The sequence below is a fragment of the Balaenoptera ricei genome, chromosome 3 (assembly GCF_028023285.1).
Source record: "Balaenoptera ricei isolate mBalRic1 chromosome 3, mBalRic1.hap2, whole genome shotgun sequence".
Classification (NCBI taxonomy): Eukaryota; Metazoa; Chordata; class Mammalia; order Artiodactyla; family Balaenopteridae; genus Balaenoptera; species Balaenoptera ricei.
The window spans coordinates 169974663-169992966 of record NC_082641.1 but is presented as its reverse complement, the minus strand read 5'-3'; the positions used below and the strand labels follow the sequence as shown (position 1 = coordinate 169992966).

Sequence of the window (18304 nt, the reverse complement as noted above, 5' to 3'; positions counted from 1 at the left end):
CTTTTCCCTATGGGGAATCTGAGACAGCCTCAGAATCAGAAGATGGAGAGAACTTCCGTGGGGGAGAAGTCTGTGCTTTTGTTGCTGTTCTAGAGAGGGAGAAAGTATAAGGGAGCCAGGAGGGGGTCCTGGGACCAGGGAGAACTAGGATCCTTAGACCTGAAGACAGAAACCACAGCAACTTAAAGCAACAGCCAGTGCACAAGCAATGAAGGTTAAATCAGTCTTCAGAGACAGTTCCTGACACACAGCCCTCTCTTTCATGGCTCCTATCACCCCCCACCAGAGCTCCAGAGCCAGAATTGGGTCTGGATGAAGCTTTGGTGCTGAGAATTCTCCCATTCAAGTTCTTGTTCTCTTGTAATGAGCTGCCTTGCAGATGAAGGGGAGGTGTCTAGGGGAGGGGGCATCTCCTTGAGGCTGACTCCCCACCTCCTTGTGCAGGGCTACCCCACAGGCACATAACAGGCACAGGCCTGGCACACAGTAGGTGCCCGGTAAATATTGGATAAAGAATGAAAGAATAAAGTGATGGACGTGGCTGAAGAGTGACCACTGGAGAAGATAGACAAGGGGCCTGGCAGATACTCCCTTTCTACACCAGGGGTTGAAGTCCAGGAGGGAGAACTCAAGGGCCCTGGAAGAGGCTGCTCCCAGCCCAGCTCCTTGGAGAGCTCTCTCAGCTGAGCTCAGGGTCAGCGTGGACCCCGCCAGGTGCCTCCAATTCAACCCTGAGAACTGTCTGTAGCTAAAAGCCTGATTGTCTCCCTCAGTGGGTGCAGAAGGCAAAGCAGGGGCCACTTGGGACCTCTTCCTGGAAAGTCCACCCACCCATCAGGGGCCACTAGGTGCCCAAAGGCTCAGCCATCACATTGCCCTCATGGTCCACACAGGGCTTGCCCATGGTCCTCTGGTTGTCCAGGTATAGGGCCCCAGGGTCTGGGCTGGCCTCAGGGGACAGGAGCTCAGTGTCAGGTGACCCTGAGGCCTTCCCACCCAATGCTCCCTCCTCCTCTCCCTCCTCCTCTTCTGCCTCCTGCAGAGTCAGCTGAAACTGGAATCTGTCGGGATCACCCTGCTTGGGGCTGGTGGGGTCCACAGGGCTGCGGGGGATCTTGCTCTGGTACCACTCGCGGTTGTCCTCCAGAGTGTCCAGCAGGTCCTGTGCATCTGGGTGTACCAGGTCAGCCCACGTCTCCCACAGTGGGTGGGCAATGTAGTCAATGAAACCCACCTGTGGGGTGATACAGAGTTGGGGGATAGAGGTTGCTGGGTGGTGGGTTACCATGGGACCTAGACCCAGTCCAGCCCCCAGACCTTTGCCCAGGTTGTTCCCTCTGCCTGGAATGCCATTTCCCAACTCCTACACATCCTTCGAAACGCTCTTCAAATAACCCCTCCTCTTGGAAGACTCCTCTGCCCCTTTTGGGCTCCCCCAACCCCTAAGTCTTTCCCTCTACCTCAGCCCTGACTCCTCAGAGCTGGATGAATGTGTCCCCCAGACTAGGAGCACCTCAAGAATCTCCTATGTCACTCAGAACAGATACTTCCAAACTCCACAAGTGAGTGAAGATCTCTCTTCCGGCAGCCCAGAGGGAATACATCCCAGGCCTGACTCTGCACAGCCCAGTGCAGACCCTTAGGCCACATCCCCTCATTTGCCAGCCAGGGGTCAAGCCAGGACTCGTGGGGTCAGCTCAGCCACTCCTTTCCCTCCCACCTCCCCAGTGCCCACCAGCTCGGCTCAGTCACCCTCAGACCTGGGACTTCTCCACCGAGGCCGTGTGCTTATCGCACATGGGGCTGATGTCCAGGCCTGATTCGCGCTCACGGTCACCCTGCTGGAAGAACTCAGCCATGATGCGGTCTGTCCACTGGCGGTAGAGCGGCAGCGGCTTGGTGGGGTTGCTGAGGTCGGCACAGTGCACCAGGCTCTGCAAGACCTGGTGAGACCGAGGCTCGGGAGGGCTCAGGCCAGGCCACCCCAGGCCTGGTACCCGCCCCAGAGGCTGGCGCCATGGACATACCCATCTTACAGGTGGGGAAACTGAGGCTGGGCAGGGGAAAGGGTGGCTAAGGCACAGCCACGCGACCGTATGTGCCTCCATTTCTTCAAGTTGGGCACGCAGTTGGCACTTCATAAATGCAGCTGAATGAGAGTGTGGAAACCAAGACCTTAGGGCTGGCCCAGTCACACACCTGGATGTGGTCGGAGTAGTTGTCTAGCAGCAAGACTCCAAGGCTTGTCACCTTCTTGGTCTCCACCATGGTCTTGAGGTCAGCCAGGATGTTCATGTGTTTGGACATGTCTGTGGCCAGCACCTGGGGGAAGGTGAAGGAGGATGGCAAGTATGAGGATAGCGCCTGCCCCACCCCCACTCCCCACCTCCCAGATGCCACACCCACTTGGATCCTCAGCCCTCTGAGCCTCAGTATCCTCATCTGTCAAATGGGGGCGTGTATCAAGATTTGCTGTAAACCCAGCTCACAAGAGAAGCTGAGTCAATAGTCTCTTCTCCAAGGTTGCTGGGCTTGTGGGGTGCATCCCACATGTGGGACAGGGCATGAGGGAGGGATATTAGACCTGGGGGTTGACATGAAACATGCCTGAAGCCCAGCAGATGACTTGGCCAGTGCAAAGGCCCTGAAGCTGAATAAGCTGAGGAACATAGAGGAGAGAGTTGTGGCTAGAGCAAACGAGTGCAGGAGCAACATGGGAGCAAGTGAGAGTGACAAGAGTGGGGAGGGCCTCAGGGAGGAGTGGGGGATTTATCCAGAGGGCCGTGGGAGCCACAGGTGGACTCAGTGCTCCCCAAACCTTCCTGTGGCTGCTGCGTGCCCGGGAGGGCTGTTTTCAGCCACCGGAAGGGAAGTTCAGCTCTGAGCACAGCTGCTTAAAACTCATTTAGCTGGACCCATGCGGACCCAGCCCAGGGATGACCCACGGACTTCTTTGACAATCAGACAGAAGTCTCAAAACTTCTCCCCAGGGGACTTCCCTGGTGGTCCAGCAGTTAAAACTCCATGTTCCCAATGCAGGGGGCCCGGGTTCGATCCCTGGTCAGGGAACTAGATCCCTCATGCCGCAACTAAGAGCCCGCATGCCACAGCTAAAGATCCCATACGCCACAACTAAAGATCCTGCACGCCGCAACGAAGATCCTGCACGCTGCAATGAAGATCCCTCGTGCGGCAACTAAGACCCGGCACAGCCAAATAAATAAAAATAAATAAATAAATATTTTAAAAAAAATACTTCTCCCCTAACCTCCCATCTGGCCCAAATGATGCTTCCACTGGGAGTGCCCACTGCCCAGAGCCCCCACTCTGCCTCAGCAAACTTTTAGTTCCTCTTCACTTGGAGCCTGGTTTCCTCTGAGCCCTCCCCACATGCTGTTCCCTCTGCTGGGAACACTCCTCCCCACCCCATGGTCCTCTACACTCTTCCGGCCCTGACTTCAGTGTTCCCTCCTGGGGAAGCCCTCCTCAACCTTGAGCATCTCTCCATCACAGTTCTGTCTACAGGTCCCCCATCATGGCTCTGCTGTGGGTCCCCCATCATGGCTCCCACCTATGTGCCCATCTCCCCCACAGACTGTGAGTTTCATAAAGGCCAGAATTCTAATGGTCATTGTCACAGGACAAGCACAATAGATGCTCAATAAATGCTTGTTAAATAAGTGAATTGATGCATAAGAACCCAAAACATACTGGTGTCTCCCAGCTTGAAAAATATCAAATGCACAGACTTAAGGGTCAGAAAAGTTGTACCTGAAACCCCAGAAAGTTTCCACATCATTTGCACGTGAATCACATCCAAGACCTGATTAGCCTGACCAAGGGCCTAGTCACCCCTACCCAAGGCTTGGACAGTCATCGCCCCATTTTACAGACCAGGAAGCTTGGACTCAGAATGGGGACATGCCCTGGTCCAACTGAACCCCCAGCCATACCAAGATCGCCCCACCCCATCCATCGTTGTTGTCTCACCATGTCGATGACCATCCTGCGCAGACTCAGCCGCTGCTTGATGGTGAGGTTCTGGAAGATGTCACAGTTCTCTGCCTGCAGCAGCTTGAAGCCCACAGCCAGGTGGTGGTTCTCCAGCATGGAGGTATCATTGTACATAAGTGCAAGCTCTGAGTCTGTAGGGGAGGTGGAGCACCTCAAGAACTGCCTGCCCAACCTACTCCACCCAAAGGCCGGTTCTGTAAATTCTCGGTAAACTCCTACTCATGCATTGAAGCCCCAACTCCAATGCCCCCTCCTCCAGGAAGCCTTCTAGGACCCTGTCTCTCCCCATGGCCCTGCCCTGACTCTGCGGGGGGGGGGGGCGGCATCTGTGTTCAGCTCTACCTCCTCGAGACTGGTGACTCCTTGGGGACTTGGCATGGCAGGAGACAGTGCTGAGTGCTGGTTGAATGAACTACCAAGTCTTTGTCTTATTAGACCCTGGGATCCTCAAGTGAGAGGGCTCCACTCTTATCTCCAGCTCTCCAGGGATGTATATAAGAGGTACCCAATAATTGCTTGTTGACTGAGTTTTTCTGACACCACAAAGGATCCTAAACTTTAAAATCTCAGTGGGCCCAAATCAGCTCTGCCACATTTGTTATCCTCTCATTTATTGAGTGTCTACTGTATATCTGGGTCTGCTCTCAGCACCTAAGGGAGGGAAGATTGTGGCAGTCATTTCACAAACAGGGAGACTCAGAGCAGGAATGGGACCAACTAACATCACTTGATTGACAGGTGGTGGCAGGGCCCAGCCCCCTAACTCACTGGTGTTAATGAGAAACTGATTGGAGACCCCAGGATGATCCACATCATGGATGGCGCTTGCAAAGATGGCAGCCAGGACTTCCAGGTCTGTGAACACGGCCTGAGTGGGCACGGAGCATAAGAGGTGAGGGGTAGGCTCTCTGTGCCCTGCACGCACCAGGGCTGCCTGCAGCTGTAGGGCCCTACCTCGAGCGCAGGTGTGGCCAGCAGCACATGTGTAGACTGGGCCACGTCAGCGGCGTGTAGGCTATTGTGGTAGGCCACATCGTTGTGGTAGTGACCCTCCAGTGTCAGTAGGTAGGTGGCAAGTGTGTCGGCTGGGATCCGAAATGTCTTGAGCAGGTCCCGTTCCTGGTCCATCACAGGGCCCCAGTCAGGGCCTCGGCCTCTGGGTGGCAGCACACACTATTCCTATGCCTTCTCTCCTTCTGAACCCCTATCCATCTCTCAAGTGCCCTCTCTTCCAGGATGCCCTCCCTGCTCTCCATCTGAACTCCCTTGGTCTCTGTCCTTCCCCTCTGGCTCATCTCTGACCCCACAGTTGTTCCCTAAAGACTGGGTCCCTTCAGGCCTGGCCCAAGGCTGAGGCTTGAGTCTTGTTGCCAATCAGCAGTGAACTTTTAAACCTAACAAATGCCTATCTATCCTTCAATGCCCCTGCTCAAATGACCCCATTCAGGGATGTTAGGGAGGATTTGAAGAACGTGTGTCCCATGAGGTCCTGAGGTAGGAAGGAGTGAAGGAAACACAAGGGTATTAGAAGCCAAGGGCAGGGGAGGTACCTGAAAGATGCTGAACATGATAGCTGTGAGGGGCCGGTTCTCACTTAGCTCTGCCACCTTGAACACATCAAGCCCCCACTTCTTGGTGTCTTCCAGCTCCTAAAATGTGAAGGACTGGAGCTTAACTGCAGCCCAACTTCCCCAGACTCTGGAGCCTCAACCCCCATCCCCAGGCCTCAGGTCCTACTTTGAGCCCCACCTGGTCAGTATATAGGTGGGCAAACTGAGGCCCAAAATAGGGTAGCCACACAGAGCCAGGTTTCAAACCTGGGTCTCAGCATTCCTATTGTAAACCCACCTTGGCCAGTTGCCCCTCCTGATCAGTCTGGACCCCAAAGCGTGGGACAGTGGCTGCAGAAAGGCTGGTACTGTGGGGGAGTCCACGCAGGCCGCTGATCTGGGACATGGGACTTGGGGGCTCCGTGGGGGTCACCCTGGGCAACTCCACCTCAGTCTGCTGGTCTGTAGATGGGGCAGGGTAGGGCTCAGAGAAGTCAATTCACCTGCTAGGGTTGGCCTGCTTGGCCTCAAGTACTGGACCTTGCCAAGCCTCAAGATCAACCTATTTCCTTTTTACCTGGACCAAAGTAATCTCAGAGTAAAGTCTTTTCTGGCCTGTAGATACCCTTCTCCTCTGTTCAAGGTTGATCTCAGTGACCTCTTCTGCTGGACATGGCCCCTGGGCACCTGGAGCTTAGTATTTTTCCCAAAACAGTCAAATGTCCTTTCCGTCTCCCAAGCTGGAGACCCAGCTCTGTGGTTCCCTCTATCTCCTCCTTGGCAAACTTCTACTCATGCTTCAAAACCCTAACTTTAATGTCCCCTTCCTCCTGGAAGATCCTCCTGTCCCTCTCTCTGGTCCAGCCCTGCCTCATGGGACTGGGGGTGTCTGTGTCTGCTTCTATCTTCCTCAGTTGAGGTCTGTAGCAGAAGTCTTTCTTTCCCTTCCCTCTTCTTATCTCTGTAATGTGGCCTAGTCAGTGACCCACCATAGCTCACCCAGGAAGGTTTGGGATATGTACTCAGACACTTGGTTCCCAGAGCGGCTGGCTTCAGACAGGTGAGTCAACTCCCGGTTCAGCATCCACTTGAACTGCAGGGGAAGGTGATGTCAGTGATGATGGGGGCACTGTGGACATAGGCAAGTGATCTCAGTTATCTGGCCCTACTAACCTTGTTGGAGGCCATCTCCCCCACCGAGTGCCGCGCCTGCAGTGTCTCCAGCTGATCCAAACACCAATCCAGCTCGTCCAGTGTCTCCAAAGCCAGCGTCTGCCCAGTGTCCTCTGGGGGCCAAGCTGGTCAGGGGCCTGCCCCACCCCCACTTGGGAACCCTGTGCCCCTCCTGCTCTGCATCTGGACCCTGGATCCCTTCCCAATGAGAATGGGGCCACTCAGGACCCCAGGATCTCCGCAACCCCAAGGGTGTTTGGGCGGGGGGATGGCGGGGTGGGGTTGGGGGGTAGGTTTATAATTAGCACAGCCTAAGGATTCATGGGCTGGGGAGGTCCCCATAGAGAGGAAGTTCACAGCTGTCCCACAGTGGAAGGAGGGGATAGGAGCAGGCGCATTACCTGTTGGTGGAGGTGGCTGACTGCCAGATGGGGTGTTCCCGACGCATGCCTGCCTGCAGTACAATCGGCTCAGGAGCGGCCTGCCCCACCCAAAGGGCCCCGCCCCCAAGACCTCGTGGCCCCGGCCCCTCCTCCCCTTCCCCCCATCCCCGAATTGCCAGCCGCGCCCCTTCCGCCCGTGCCCCGCCTCTGCTTCGCCCACCTTGTCTTCTGATCCCGCCCCTCTCCGCCAGGCCCTGCCCTTCTCTCCGCAAGGCCCCGCCCCCGCCCCCGCCCCGCCCCCTGCGTACTTGGCTGCTCCGCGGCCTTGCAGGTGGGCAAGGGACGCAACGTTGCTCCGAACCGTCCTCAGACTGGCCAGGACCTGCGAGGGGGAGCGGTCAGCGTTGGGAAGGAGGGGTCGGCTCTACCTGCCCGGCACACGGGAGAAGGAAGAGGTGGGCACCCACCTGGGCAAAGGGTGTCACAATCACGTCTTCTCCGTGTCTGCGGGGAGACCAGACGTAGAAGGGCGGTCAGAAGGAGCCCTCCCACACGTTCCCATCTTCCAGTTTTTTGTGGGGGGGTTTTTTGTTGTTGTTTTTTCTTCCTTTTTGCGCCACGTGGCATGCGGGATCTTAGTTATTGAACCCGTGCCCCCTGCAGTGGAAGCGCGGAGTCTTAAGCACTGGACCACCAGGGAAGTCCCGCATCTTTCAGCTTTTACCCACACTGTGCCCTCAGCTGAGTGCATCCTCCTGCCCCGACTCCCTCCTTTGGGTGTCTTCCTAGTAGTTCCTGGACTCCCCTCACCTGACTCTTCTCTGAAAGCAGCCACAGCCCCTCTGACCAATCACTCACTTTATCCCCATCTCACAAATGGAGAATCTGAGTCCCAGGGGCAATAGGGGTCTTAGTAGAGGCAGGAAATTATGGCTACCAGGGAGCTCAAATCAAAGTGTATGTTCGGTTGCTGTTAATTGGCCTTAATGTCACTGGATTGCCACCCAACCCCAGCCTAAAGTGAGGCACAGAGGATCACTGGATATCATTCTCGGCATGTCCGACTGAACAAGCAAATAAGCAAACTCCTACATAAACTTTAAAGCCCACGTCAAACGGTCATTTGAAGGAGGTGTGCTGAATGGAGGAATAAAGGAAGGAAGGAAGTAGAAAGCAGTATTATCCCCCAGCCTCAGACTCACAGGTCGCTAGCCACAGAGGAGTTCCGGGACATGGTCTTGGACGAGAGTTCGTAGTCACTGTCTGAGCGGTACAGGAAGGACTCCCGCCTCTGGCTGTGCTGGGCAGAGGCTTGGATGACCCGGCCAAGGCCAGACCCGGCCTGAGGGTCCAGGGCGCTTCTTCTGCATGAGAGCCCATTTTCCAGGTCCAAGCTGAAGGAAAAGGAGTCATAGTCAGAGCCGAGGGTCCTGGCATATGGATGCTGGGTCATGGCCTATATCAGTTTTGTCACATCCTCCCTGGGGCCACGCGGTGGGCTGGGCAGGAGTGGCCTGCAGCTTGTCCATCTGTCCCACGGTCACACCCCCACTCAGGGACACCGCGCCCCTCACGCCTCCATCTCCACCTCTGTACCCCAGAGTCTTTTCCACTGGGACTAATCTGGACTCCAGGACATGAGTTTCGGATCTGTCTCCAAGTGGCTGTTGTGACCATGGGTAGGTCTCAGCTTTTCTATGGACATCAACAACTTTGTTTCTAATATGGGTGTGGTAGACTTCATCCCCAGGGTGCTTTTAGGGAGTTACAACCGAGCACCTGTGGAGAGCGACAGGGCTACCGTATTACTAAGGACTAAACTGAGGTCCAGGTCGCAGGGTAAGTTCATGGAGATTGAAAACGACTTCCTGGGCTTTCCTCTCTGGAGGGGACCTGGGTCCCGCCTAGACGGGGCACACGCGAAGGCTCCTCACAGCCAGGAGAGGCCCCCATCCCCAGCCAGCTTTGGCTACGCCCTGGACCACCTGTCCCCTTACCCCAGCTCCAGGTCCCCACCCTCAGCCCATATGGCCCTGCCCCAATCTCACCAACCACGCCTCCAGCTCGCTCTGGCCCTATCCTTAGCTCCCCAGTTCTTCTGCTTTATTTTTGGCCTGAACGCTCTGCCTGTTCTCTTCCACCTCTGGGCCTTTGCACAGAATGTGTCCTCTCCCCAGAGCACCGTCCTCCTCCTGTTCCAGGCAATCCCCAATCGCCCCTCCCATCTCTCAGCCCCGTCTCTCCCTCCAGCCACACCCTGACGGAATAAGGGGGATCTACGACTCTCCCCCTTGGAGTCAGAGGTCAGAGAAAGAGTGGCAGGGGGCTAGAACAGAAGTGTGGGAGGGGGAGTTAGCAACCAGGGAGAAGGGCTGCAAGTGGGTCACAGGTTTCTGAGAAGGGAGCGGGCAGGAAAGACGGAGACAGGAAGACCCCAGGGGCCGCCCCTAGACACGCCCCTCCTGGCCGAGGGCCAGTGTCCACCTGGTCCCCCTCCAGGTCACCCCATCCCCGTCCACGGATGGGATCGGCGCCTGCCGGAAGACTCCGAACAGGGAATTCGGCTCAGACCGGGTTGGGGGTGGGGAATTCGTCAGGATTCTGTCCGGTTCAGCTGGATTCGGTCCGGCTCCGTCAAGTACGGCCAGGTTTGACTAAGCTGGGTCTGATCATTACAGGATTGGACCTCTTCCCCTGAGTTCTGTCGGGTGAGTTCTGTAGAATTCGCTACAACCGACCGCATTCGGGTAGGTTCGGATGCGTTCGGGCGTGTTCGGTAGCGCCAGGTTTTCGAGAAAGTCCGGGTGGCGCTCGGGCTAGGTCGGGCATATTCGGCTTAGTCCGGCCTCACTCGGGTGTTCGGCTATGTCCGACCGCTCTCGGTCTGTTCGGGTTCTGGGGCTCCTGGAGAAGCCCCTAAAGTCCAGCGTTTCTGAGTTCCCGCTTCGTGACGTCACCCGGAGGGACGGGACTTCTTAGCGCTTACCCGGCCTCCGAGTGTGCCGGGTGACTGGAGGAGAGACACTCTTGGGGGCGGGCTAGTGGCGGTGGATACCCTAAACCTGTGCTCAGAGGGGGAGGCCTGGGAGTGGCTACCACCTACCCCTCCCTCTCATCTCCCCAAAAGTTCTGGGAAAAGCACACCTATGGATGAATAGGGAAACTGAGGCCGGGAGAGGCCACAGCGTGCTGGGTTCGAATCCAAGTAGCGAGCACGGAGAGTTAAGGGCTGAGCCGGGGTTTTGTCGCTGCGGGGGAAGCTGTTTTTCTTTCTGCTCTAAACTTAGCCGAGAGCTGCGGGGTCAGGCCGTGGTTCCATGACGCGGGCAGCGGGGAGGAGCTCGCACCGACTGTGGGAACGGCGTGTCTGTCCATCGGTTAGACAGGTAAACTGAAGCACAGGGGCCTCGGAGAGACCTGCCCTCGCCCAGCCTCACGCCCTTGACGTCCTTGACGCCCCTGTGCTCACTCCGGAGCCCTCGGCGGGGACCCCTCTTCGCAAGCTTCTGGTGCCCTGGGGGCGCTCTCCCGGACCCGGGACCCCAGTCTCGGCCTGAAGTGGCGTCATCAGGGACCACGGTCACGACTGCCCCCCTCTCCACCAGCTGCCACTGGCCGTGTGACCTTGGAGAAGGGACCTTTAGTCTCTGAGCCGCAAGATACCAAATTACCAAGTGCGAAAACCGCACGAGCCAAGCGCAAGGTACGGGACCCAGTCGGCGCCCACCAGCCCCACCTCCAACCCCAGCCTCTGCCCTGCGACCCACGATGTGACAGTCGCTTCCTGAAGGGCCGGAATTCAAACCTAAAGCGGTGGAACGAGTCCTTGGAGAACGCAACCGAGTGGGGCTGCGCAGAGGCGGCGCTCTGCGCGGGTGCGCAACAAGCTCTCTTACACCGCGAACACCCTGCCTCAAAGGCCTCCATCAAATCACGTCTTCCTCCGCGAACATCGAGGGCTTAGTGTGAGGCCACCAGGCCATCCCGTTGCTGGCGCCAGAACGGATGGCAGGGGCAGGCCGAGGGGAGGAGTGACCCTCTTCCCTCCACCTCCAGGACTCTCAGCCCGCCTGCCCCGGGTTGGCGAGGGTCAGAAGGAGACGTGAGCCTCAGCCCGTCCTGCTCCAGGCCGCACAGCTGGAGAGGGACAGACGGCTGGTCCCCTGGGCGTGTGTCCAGGCGGTGGGTGGAGGGAAACAGAGATGGAGAGAGACAGTCATCAACTAAAAGAGACAGAGATAAGACAGAGGGAGAGAGATACCGAGAAAGGGCAAAGGGGCAGAGCCGTTATGCCCTGACCCCCAACCTGGCCCCAGCTGTCCTTGACTCTGCCCTTCCCACCTCCAGCCCGACAGTTCCCATGACCCCTGCGAGGCCCACTGTCTCGCCTCACCACAGCGGATGGGCCACGGTGAAGCGCCGCTGCAGGCGGATGCTCTGGTTCACCAGGAGCTTCCTGAAGAGCCCGGGGGAGCCGCGCGGGGAGCCCCGTGGGGAGCTGGGCACAGGGGCCGGGGCGGGCGCAGGGGGGCCCTGCATCGCCAAGACCGCGTGGAGGCTGGACGGAGTGCAGGCTGCGCGGGACCTTTTCTGGACAACCACGGGGGCGGGGCCCGGCAGGGAGAGGGCAGGAGACGCACCCGCCCCGCCTTCGCCGCAGGACCGCTCAGGGACGCCCTCACCGGGACAAATGGAGAAACCGAGGCCCTTAGCTAGACGGGACACTCTCTGCTTCCCCTTTGGGGGAGCCCAGAAACCGCATCTTATACCACTTCCCTCTGCCACCATGTCCCCCAGTAGTGCAGCTTGCTCAGCTGATAACTCGGCTGAAAAGAGATACAGAAGTCAAAAAAGGAAGTGCTCTCCATTATCAGGGAGTCACCGAGACACAGAGTTTGCTGAGGGGCTGCCCAGATCCCACACAGTGTTTGCAATACCCCTCTACCCATTTTCCAGATGGAGAAACTGAGGACTGAGCCACCAAGGGGCTGCTCAGAAACTACAAACCCTTAATCCTTTGTCAGGTGGGGAGCTGAGGCTTGGAGAAAAGTGGTAACAGTCGCAAGTCTTCACTGCAAGGCAGCTCCCCCTCTTCCTGTCCCCCTCCACAAGTCCCCACATGACCTCCACCTGCTCTGACATTCCCCAGGCCCTGTCTCTGGATCGTTTCCCCTCTCCTGCTGTCTCTACTGGACAAACATCCGCACTCTACTCCTGCCAGGCCTTCCGGTCCTGTGAAGCTTCAGCTGCCACCGCCCACCCCAGGAAGGACCCTTGGAAAGGGAAGCCTTGCCCCTGGTATCAGGGGGGCTGTTCAGGGGTCTGTACCAGCTGGCCTACCCTCAGAATGCTGGGCTTGGGTGGTCTTGCCCCATTCTTCAGAAAAGGAAACCAAGTCTCAGAGAATGTCACACTTGGAGACAAGACCCAGAACACCCACCTCTCAGGCAGAAGCCACCAAGGCCCAGGGAGGCTGGGCCTCCCAGCTGAGGCCACACAGAAGCTATGGGCCTGACTGTGTCCTGCTGTGGGATAACAAGCCCCCTGCCTGGGCCTTGGCCCAGGGGACTGCACTAGTTTTGGGAGCCCCAGACAAATGCCACCCAGGTTTCTGGCAATCCTGGGGGGATGCGAGATACTATTTCGGGAGATCAGGGCTTCAGTGGTGAGACCCTGACCCTCCCCTGACATGTCAATCATACTATGGTCCCCGTTGTATAGATGAGAAAATGGAGGCTCACAGAGGAGTCACACTGGGGCCCAGGAGGACAAAGAGTCTCAAGGGTCTGGCTGGGAACCCCCTTCTGTCCCCGTGGCCCTGCAACCGGACACCTGGTGGGAATCAGACTCTCTGTCCCCAAGACAAAAATACCATCTGTAGCTGCTGGGGCTAGGCCTAATTATAGCTGGTCCCCAGGGGATAGAGGCCGCCAGGATCAGTGGAGAGACTGGGGCTGGGTCCAAGGAGCCTTGACACCACCTCAGCCCCATGGGGGAGACTCACAGTGTTCTCATATCCCCAAGGAGAGACTGAGACACAGAGAGGTGCAATCCTTCTCCTGAATTCACAAACATAAAATGGAAGGTTAAGGCTAAACACATGGGTACGAACTGAGCACTCCTTGCTCTCCCGGTGCTGAGCCAAGGGCTGTGCATGTAAAAGTCATTTTATTTTTGGAGCAACTCTATAAAGTGGGGACTATTATTCCCATTTTGTGGATGGGGAAACCGAGGCACAGAGAGGTGTGCTCCTTGCCTGAGGTCATTCAAGCCTAGGTTGGCAGCCTCCCCAGCCTCTCCCACTTAATGCTTAAATGGCTCCATCTCCTCTGCAGTCCCAGGTGCTACTCTGACATTAATGCTTTATTAGTAGTTTTAAAATTAATGTTTCATAAATAGATTCAACTTTAAATACTTTATAACCAGTTTTAACGGTAATGCATTATCAGTAACTTTTTGGATGGAGAAACTGAGCCACAGAGCCAAGATTCAGCATTCAAAACCTGGCCTGCCTGACCCTGAGAGATGACCCCAAGCTTCGCCCAGGAAGGGGCAGAGGCCAAAGGAGGGGTTGACATGACTTTGTCTCACCCTAACTTTGTCCCTGCATGCTATGTGACCTGAGGAGGTGCCCAGCAGTCTCTAGTGCCCTTAACACTTCGGTGTCTCAATTTCCCCTATATGAGCCTCTTCCCTGGGCAAGCACTTGTCTCCTCTGCCACCAGGTGGCCCCCGTGAGACAGGAGGTGGGTGCTATTACACCCATTTTATGGACAAGTATACAGGGGTCTGGAGAGGAGAGATGACTTGCCCAAGTCCGCCTGAAGAATCTAGTTATCTTTTTTTTTTTCGAATTAAAAAAAAAAATTTTGGCCACACTCCAGGGCATGTGGGATCTTAGTTTCCTGACCACGTATCAAACCCACACCCCCTGTATCAGAAGCACAGAGTCTTAACCACTGGACAACCAGGAAAGTCTCCCTTTGAAGAATCTAGATAGAGAGAGGAGGGTGGAGGCTGAGTCACATGTGCAGATGATCACATGGGTCAGATCTCACCCTACTCTGCTCCAGATCCTCCTGTGGCTCCCCATTGCCCTCACTTCTGAATCCACACCTCCCAGGACACCTGTGTGGCCTCACTCCTGCCTGCCTCCCCCACACACTCCTCTTGGCTCACTCTGCTTCAGCTTCATCATCCCCTCCCCGCTTGCTGTTTTTCAAAGCATCCAGGCTCATTCTTATCCCATGCCCTTGCCTGAAGGCTCTTCCCCTGCTAACTTTTTTAAAAAATTTATTTATTTGGTTGCACCGGGTCCTTAGTTGTGGCTCACGGGCTCCTTAGTTGTGGCATGCGAACTCTGAGTTGTGGCATGCATGTGGGATCTAGTTCCCTGACCAGGGATCAAACCCAGGCCCCCTGCACTGGGAGTGCGGAGTCTTAACCACTGCGCCACCAGGGAAGTCCCCCCTGCTAACTTTTTTGTCTTTCAGGTCACAGTTGAAGCATCACCCCCTGCAGGAAGCCCTCCGTGACCAGCCAAGTAAATAAATATTCTCAGAGCACCCTCCTCTCATTGGTACAATTTCACATTTACTGTCCTGATTATTTGATCTGTGTCTGCCTCACCTGCCAGCCCCTTGAGGGCAGGACCAGGTCTGCCTTGCTCCCAGTTGTGCCCTCAGTGCCCAGCACTCAGTAGGTGCTCAGTAAATGTTTGTGAGATGAATAAGAGCCTCCCCTCCCACCCTCCAGCCACACTGATCTGTGTTCATATCCTCATATATCTGATCCTCTTGAGTCTGACGCTTTGCACATTCCGTTCCTTCTGCTTGGCATACCCTTCCCTGCACTCCTCCCGGCTGACTTCTCTTTACCCTTCAGGCTAAGCTTAGATGTCACTTCTTCCGAGCAGTCCTTCCTCACCCCCTACCTCCAAGAGCTGGGTCAGAAGCCTCCTCTGGGCCCCACGGCACCCTGCTCTCTCTCCATCACAGCACAGATCACTCTGTGTTGTCTCCAGCTGGTATGAGTCTGTCTCTACCTTTAGCCTATGAGCACCTGCTTGCCCTTGGGCTGTGGCCCCAGTACAGGGCCTGGCACATGGTAGCTGCTAAATAAATGCTTGCTGAACAAGATGCTCAGACCCTCCCAGACCCATGTGATCCACCTGGGGTAGTGGGGAGGCGGGCCACAGCTGAGGACTATGCTCTGGCACAGGACGCTCATGACAGAATGTAGAAATTATGAGTTTGTGTTTGTATCTCACTGATGACACTGAGGCTCAGGGAAGCACCACTGCTTGCTTGGCAGTGCACAGAACATTGGCCTTGAACCCAGCTTCCCTGAAGGCTGAGCCTCTCCCAGCACATCAGCATGTATATGCATGGGCGGGACACACACACACACTCACAGGCACACAACCCACCACTCCTGCCTTCCAGAGCCACGTGGCTCTGCCCCGAGATGGGCCCAAACCTAGTCTCTGTTTGTTCTTTCTTGAAGATGGAAAATCATGAGTCACTGGGAGAGAGGGGAGGAGGAGCTGAGGGCTGGAGGGTGGAGGCAAGGGGCCTGCTGGGTCACCTGTGAAAGCTCCAACCCTTCTGGGCTGTGGGGCCCTTCTGCCCCAGACACCAGCCAGGGCCGCTGGAGGGCCAGGCTGGGGTGTTAGGCCAGGCTTTTTGATCAAGAAGCCTGTGGCCCCGGGAGGTCCAGGGACCAAGGCAAGAGAAAAGTCCAGAGAGGAAAGCGACTCACCCAAGGTCACTCAGCCTGGCCTCAAACCCAGGGCTCTAGGTCTGGCCTGATTTAGCTCCCCTTCCCATCCAAGGAGGGCCTGGGACTCCTGGACCCTGCTCTTTGGTGGCACTGAGGCCCCTCTGACCCCACTAAGGCCCCTGTTTTTCTGTGTTTCTATTCTGTCTTTGTCTTATTCTGCCCCCTTCCCTCAGTTTATATGAAACGGGAGCAGCCCCTCCCCCACCTCTGCTCCCCTCTTCTCCACCTCATTCTTGTGTGGAAGAAACATCCTGTGCTCAGGCTCCCCAAGAGGCTTCCCTCTGACATCAGCGGACACGTGAGTGTGTGTGTGTGTGTGGACACGCCGCAGAGGAGGCTCCTCCCCCAGCACAGCAGACAGCCTGCCCTGGCCCTCTCATATACCCAACCCAAGCTCCCCTGAAATGCTTGCCGTGGCCACAAACCCACAAACACCCGAGGACACTCCAGGGTCTGGAGGGCCTTTGGACACCCAACTGGATCAGAGCGAGGACAGTCGTGCCCAGCACACACACAGGGGCACCACAAGGGGAAACAGCCAAGCACGTAGGTAACTGGTATACACACACCTGAACACATTCCATCACCCACAGAGACACAGCCAGCTGTGGACACTCACACAACAGATAGCACACACGGGGTCGCAACTGCTCAGACTCACACGCATTCGGATGCAACGGCACTTGGGCACACCAGGTCACACAGACCCATAAGCAATCATGGCACTACCACCTCCCACCTCCACCATCCTCTAAAGCGCCAGCCTCAGCCAAGAGGCAGAGACCCCCGCCCCTGGAAAAGCAAAGACCCTCCCCTACTCCCGCCAGGCCCTGCGCGCCCCTCCCCCACTCCGCGGGAGGGCCCTGCCCCCGCCCACCTACCGCCTGTGGAAGGAGGAGGGCCAGGAGCGCCGCGACTTCTCGAGCGCCGGCCGCGGGCTCAGGTCCCGCTCCCTGCGGCCCACAGACTTGTCCGGGTCTGAGTGGAAGCGCCGCTGGATGCGGATGGGGTGCCGGGGCTGCCGCCACAGGTGCTTCGGAGCCCTGGCTATGCCTTGGCAGCTGCGAGCGCGGTTCAGCTCGCGGGGTGCCTCTACCCCTTCTTGGACCCCCGGGGTCTCCATGCGACCGAGCCGGGGAGCAGGCAGAGAGCAGGGCGCGGGAGCGGTCCCCGGGAGCGAAGTGTCTGAGCCCGGGTCCGGCCAGAGCCGGGGGTGGAGGAGCTGTCCGCGCCGGCGGTGCTGAGGCGGGAGAAGGTAGAAACAGGGGCTCTCAAGGTGGGGCTGACATCAAGGAGCTGTCCTCGTTGAGATGGTGCTGAAGGATAGATAGCAGGGGAAGAAGAACTTGCGGGTGAGGGTTGAAGACAGGGTGTGGGGAGATCCCCAGCGCCAAGAATGGCCTGACGTCCCCTCTAGTGCTGAACGAAATAGGGGCAAGACACGGACTTGGAGTGAAGACAGAAATTATCCTCCCGGTTGCTGCTGAATGGAGAGCGGGAAAACAGGGGCTCTGGAGACCCCCAACACCAAGGCACTGCCCCGACTCCTGATGCCGAAAGGAAAGAAGGTAGTAGATGCAGGAGCTCCGGGTGGCTGAGACAGAGAGGAGCTGTCTGCAACCTGTCGGTTCTGAAAGGCAGGGCAGGAAGACAGACAGGGGTTCAGGAGAACCTTCAGACCAGGGTGCCGACTGCCCAGGAGGTGCTGAAAGCAGTGGTGGGTCCTCAACCCTCCCCCATGACTGTAGCAAAGACGAGTCTGGAAGCAGAGTCAAGGGCTCTGGTCTTCAGTGGTAGGCACAGATGGCAGTCTCTCTGCTCAGGAAGGTAGGCTTAGCGGTTCAGCCCCAGATGGGGTCTCTTTGGGACCTTAAAACCCCCATACATGAAGGGCAGGAATCCGGGAAGTAAAGAGAGATGGGGGAGGGCTGTGGCAGGGCTCTCCAATGCCTGGGATGGGCACACAGAAGCTGCCTCTGGTTGGGATTGCCAACAGTGGGGGTGGGTAGAGAGGGGCACTCTTTTATAGCCACACCGACACCCAGATCCTCAGCAGAAATGGCAGGATCTCATTCGCCCTGTGACGCCCTGGGTCCCACCTCACAGTCACAATTGCTGCCCTCAAATCCCAGGCCTGCCCCTCCCTTCCACAGTGCTAGAAACTCAAGGCCCTGACCACAAGACATTCTAATCTCAGGGGTAATTTCCTGGGAAGTGGCAAAGGGAGGGCGAGAATATTTTCTATCATCATGGTTAACAGAAGTAGACATGGACAAGAGCAGGGCTGAGAAGGTGGGTGTGGCTGGGGAAGGGAAGCATTTGCAGCCATTTGGTGCAGCAGATTTGGGAGAGGAAGAGCCCCGATCTTTTCAGAGAGCTCACAAGGACATCTCAAGGATGTTT

General features: G+C 57.0%; 1 protein-coding gene across 3 annotated transcripts; it reads right to left on the bottom strand.

The window, feature by feature from the left end:
* Positions 1 to 209: 209 nt before the first annotated feature.
* On the bottom strand, positions 210 to 17043 carry PDE4C (phosphodiesterase 4C). Of its 3 annotated transcripts, none has more exons than XM_059918099.1 (15): positions 16783 to 17043; positions 8323 to 8514; positions 7588 to 7624; positions 7429 to 7502; positions 7139 to 7191; positions 6738 to 6850; positions 6564 to 6657; positions 5863 to 6026; positions 5565 to 5663; positions 4969 to 5133; positions 4783 to 4882; positions 3991 to 4145; positions 2200 to 2322; positions 1761 to 1943; positions 210 to 1234 (listed from the first exon to the last, which is right to left on the bottom strand). In XM_059918099.1, the coding sequence occupies exons 1-15, from the start codon at positions 17022 to 17024 to the stop codon at positions 845 to 847; spliced, it is 2184 nt and encodes a 727-aa protein (XP_059774082.1). In that variant the 5' UTR covers positions 17025 to 17043; the 3' UTR covers positions 210 to 844. The 3 variants fall into 3 exon arrangements, with proteins under 3 accessions (XP_059774082.1, XP_059774083.1, XP_059774084.1); XM_059918100.1 differs by having other exon boundaries at positions 1761 to 1838; XM_059918101.1 differs by lacking the exon at positions 16783 to 17043 and adding an exon at positions 11514 to 11677.
* Positions 17044 to 18304: the final 1261 nt, after the last annotated feature.

What these genes read in the sequence shown, in the direction of transcription:
- PDE4C (XM_059918099.1), bottom strand. Translation starts at nt 17,024, where the DNA reads ATGGAGACCCCGGGGGTCCAAGAAGGGGTAGAGGCACCCCGCGAGCTG. An exon ending in TCAGTTTCTCATTAACACCA is followed by an intron (nt 4,146 to 4,782) that starts GTGAGTTAGGGG and finishes CCTCCCCTACAG; the next exon opens with ACTCAGAGCTTGCACTTATG. An exon ending in GCAGGATGGTCATCGACATG is followed by an intron (nt 2,323 to 3,990) that starts GTGAGACAACAA and finishes ACCTTCCCCCAG; the next exon opens with GTGCTGGCCACAGACATGTC.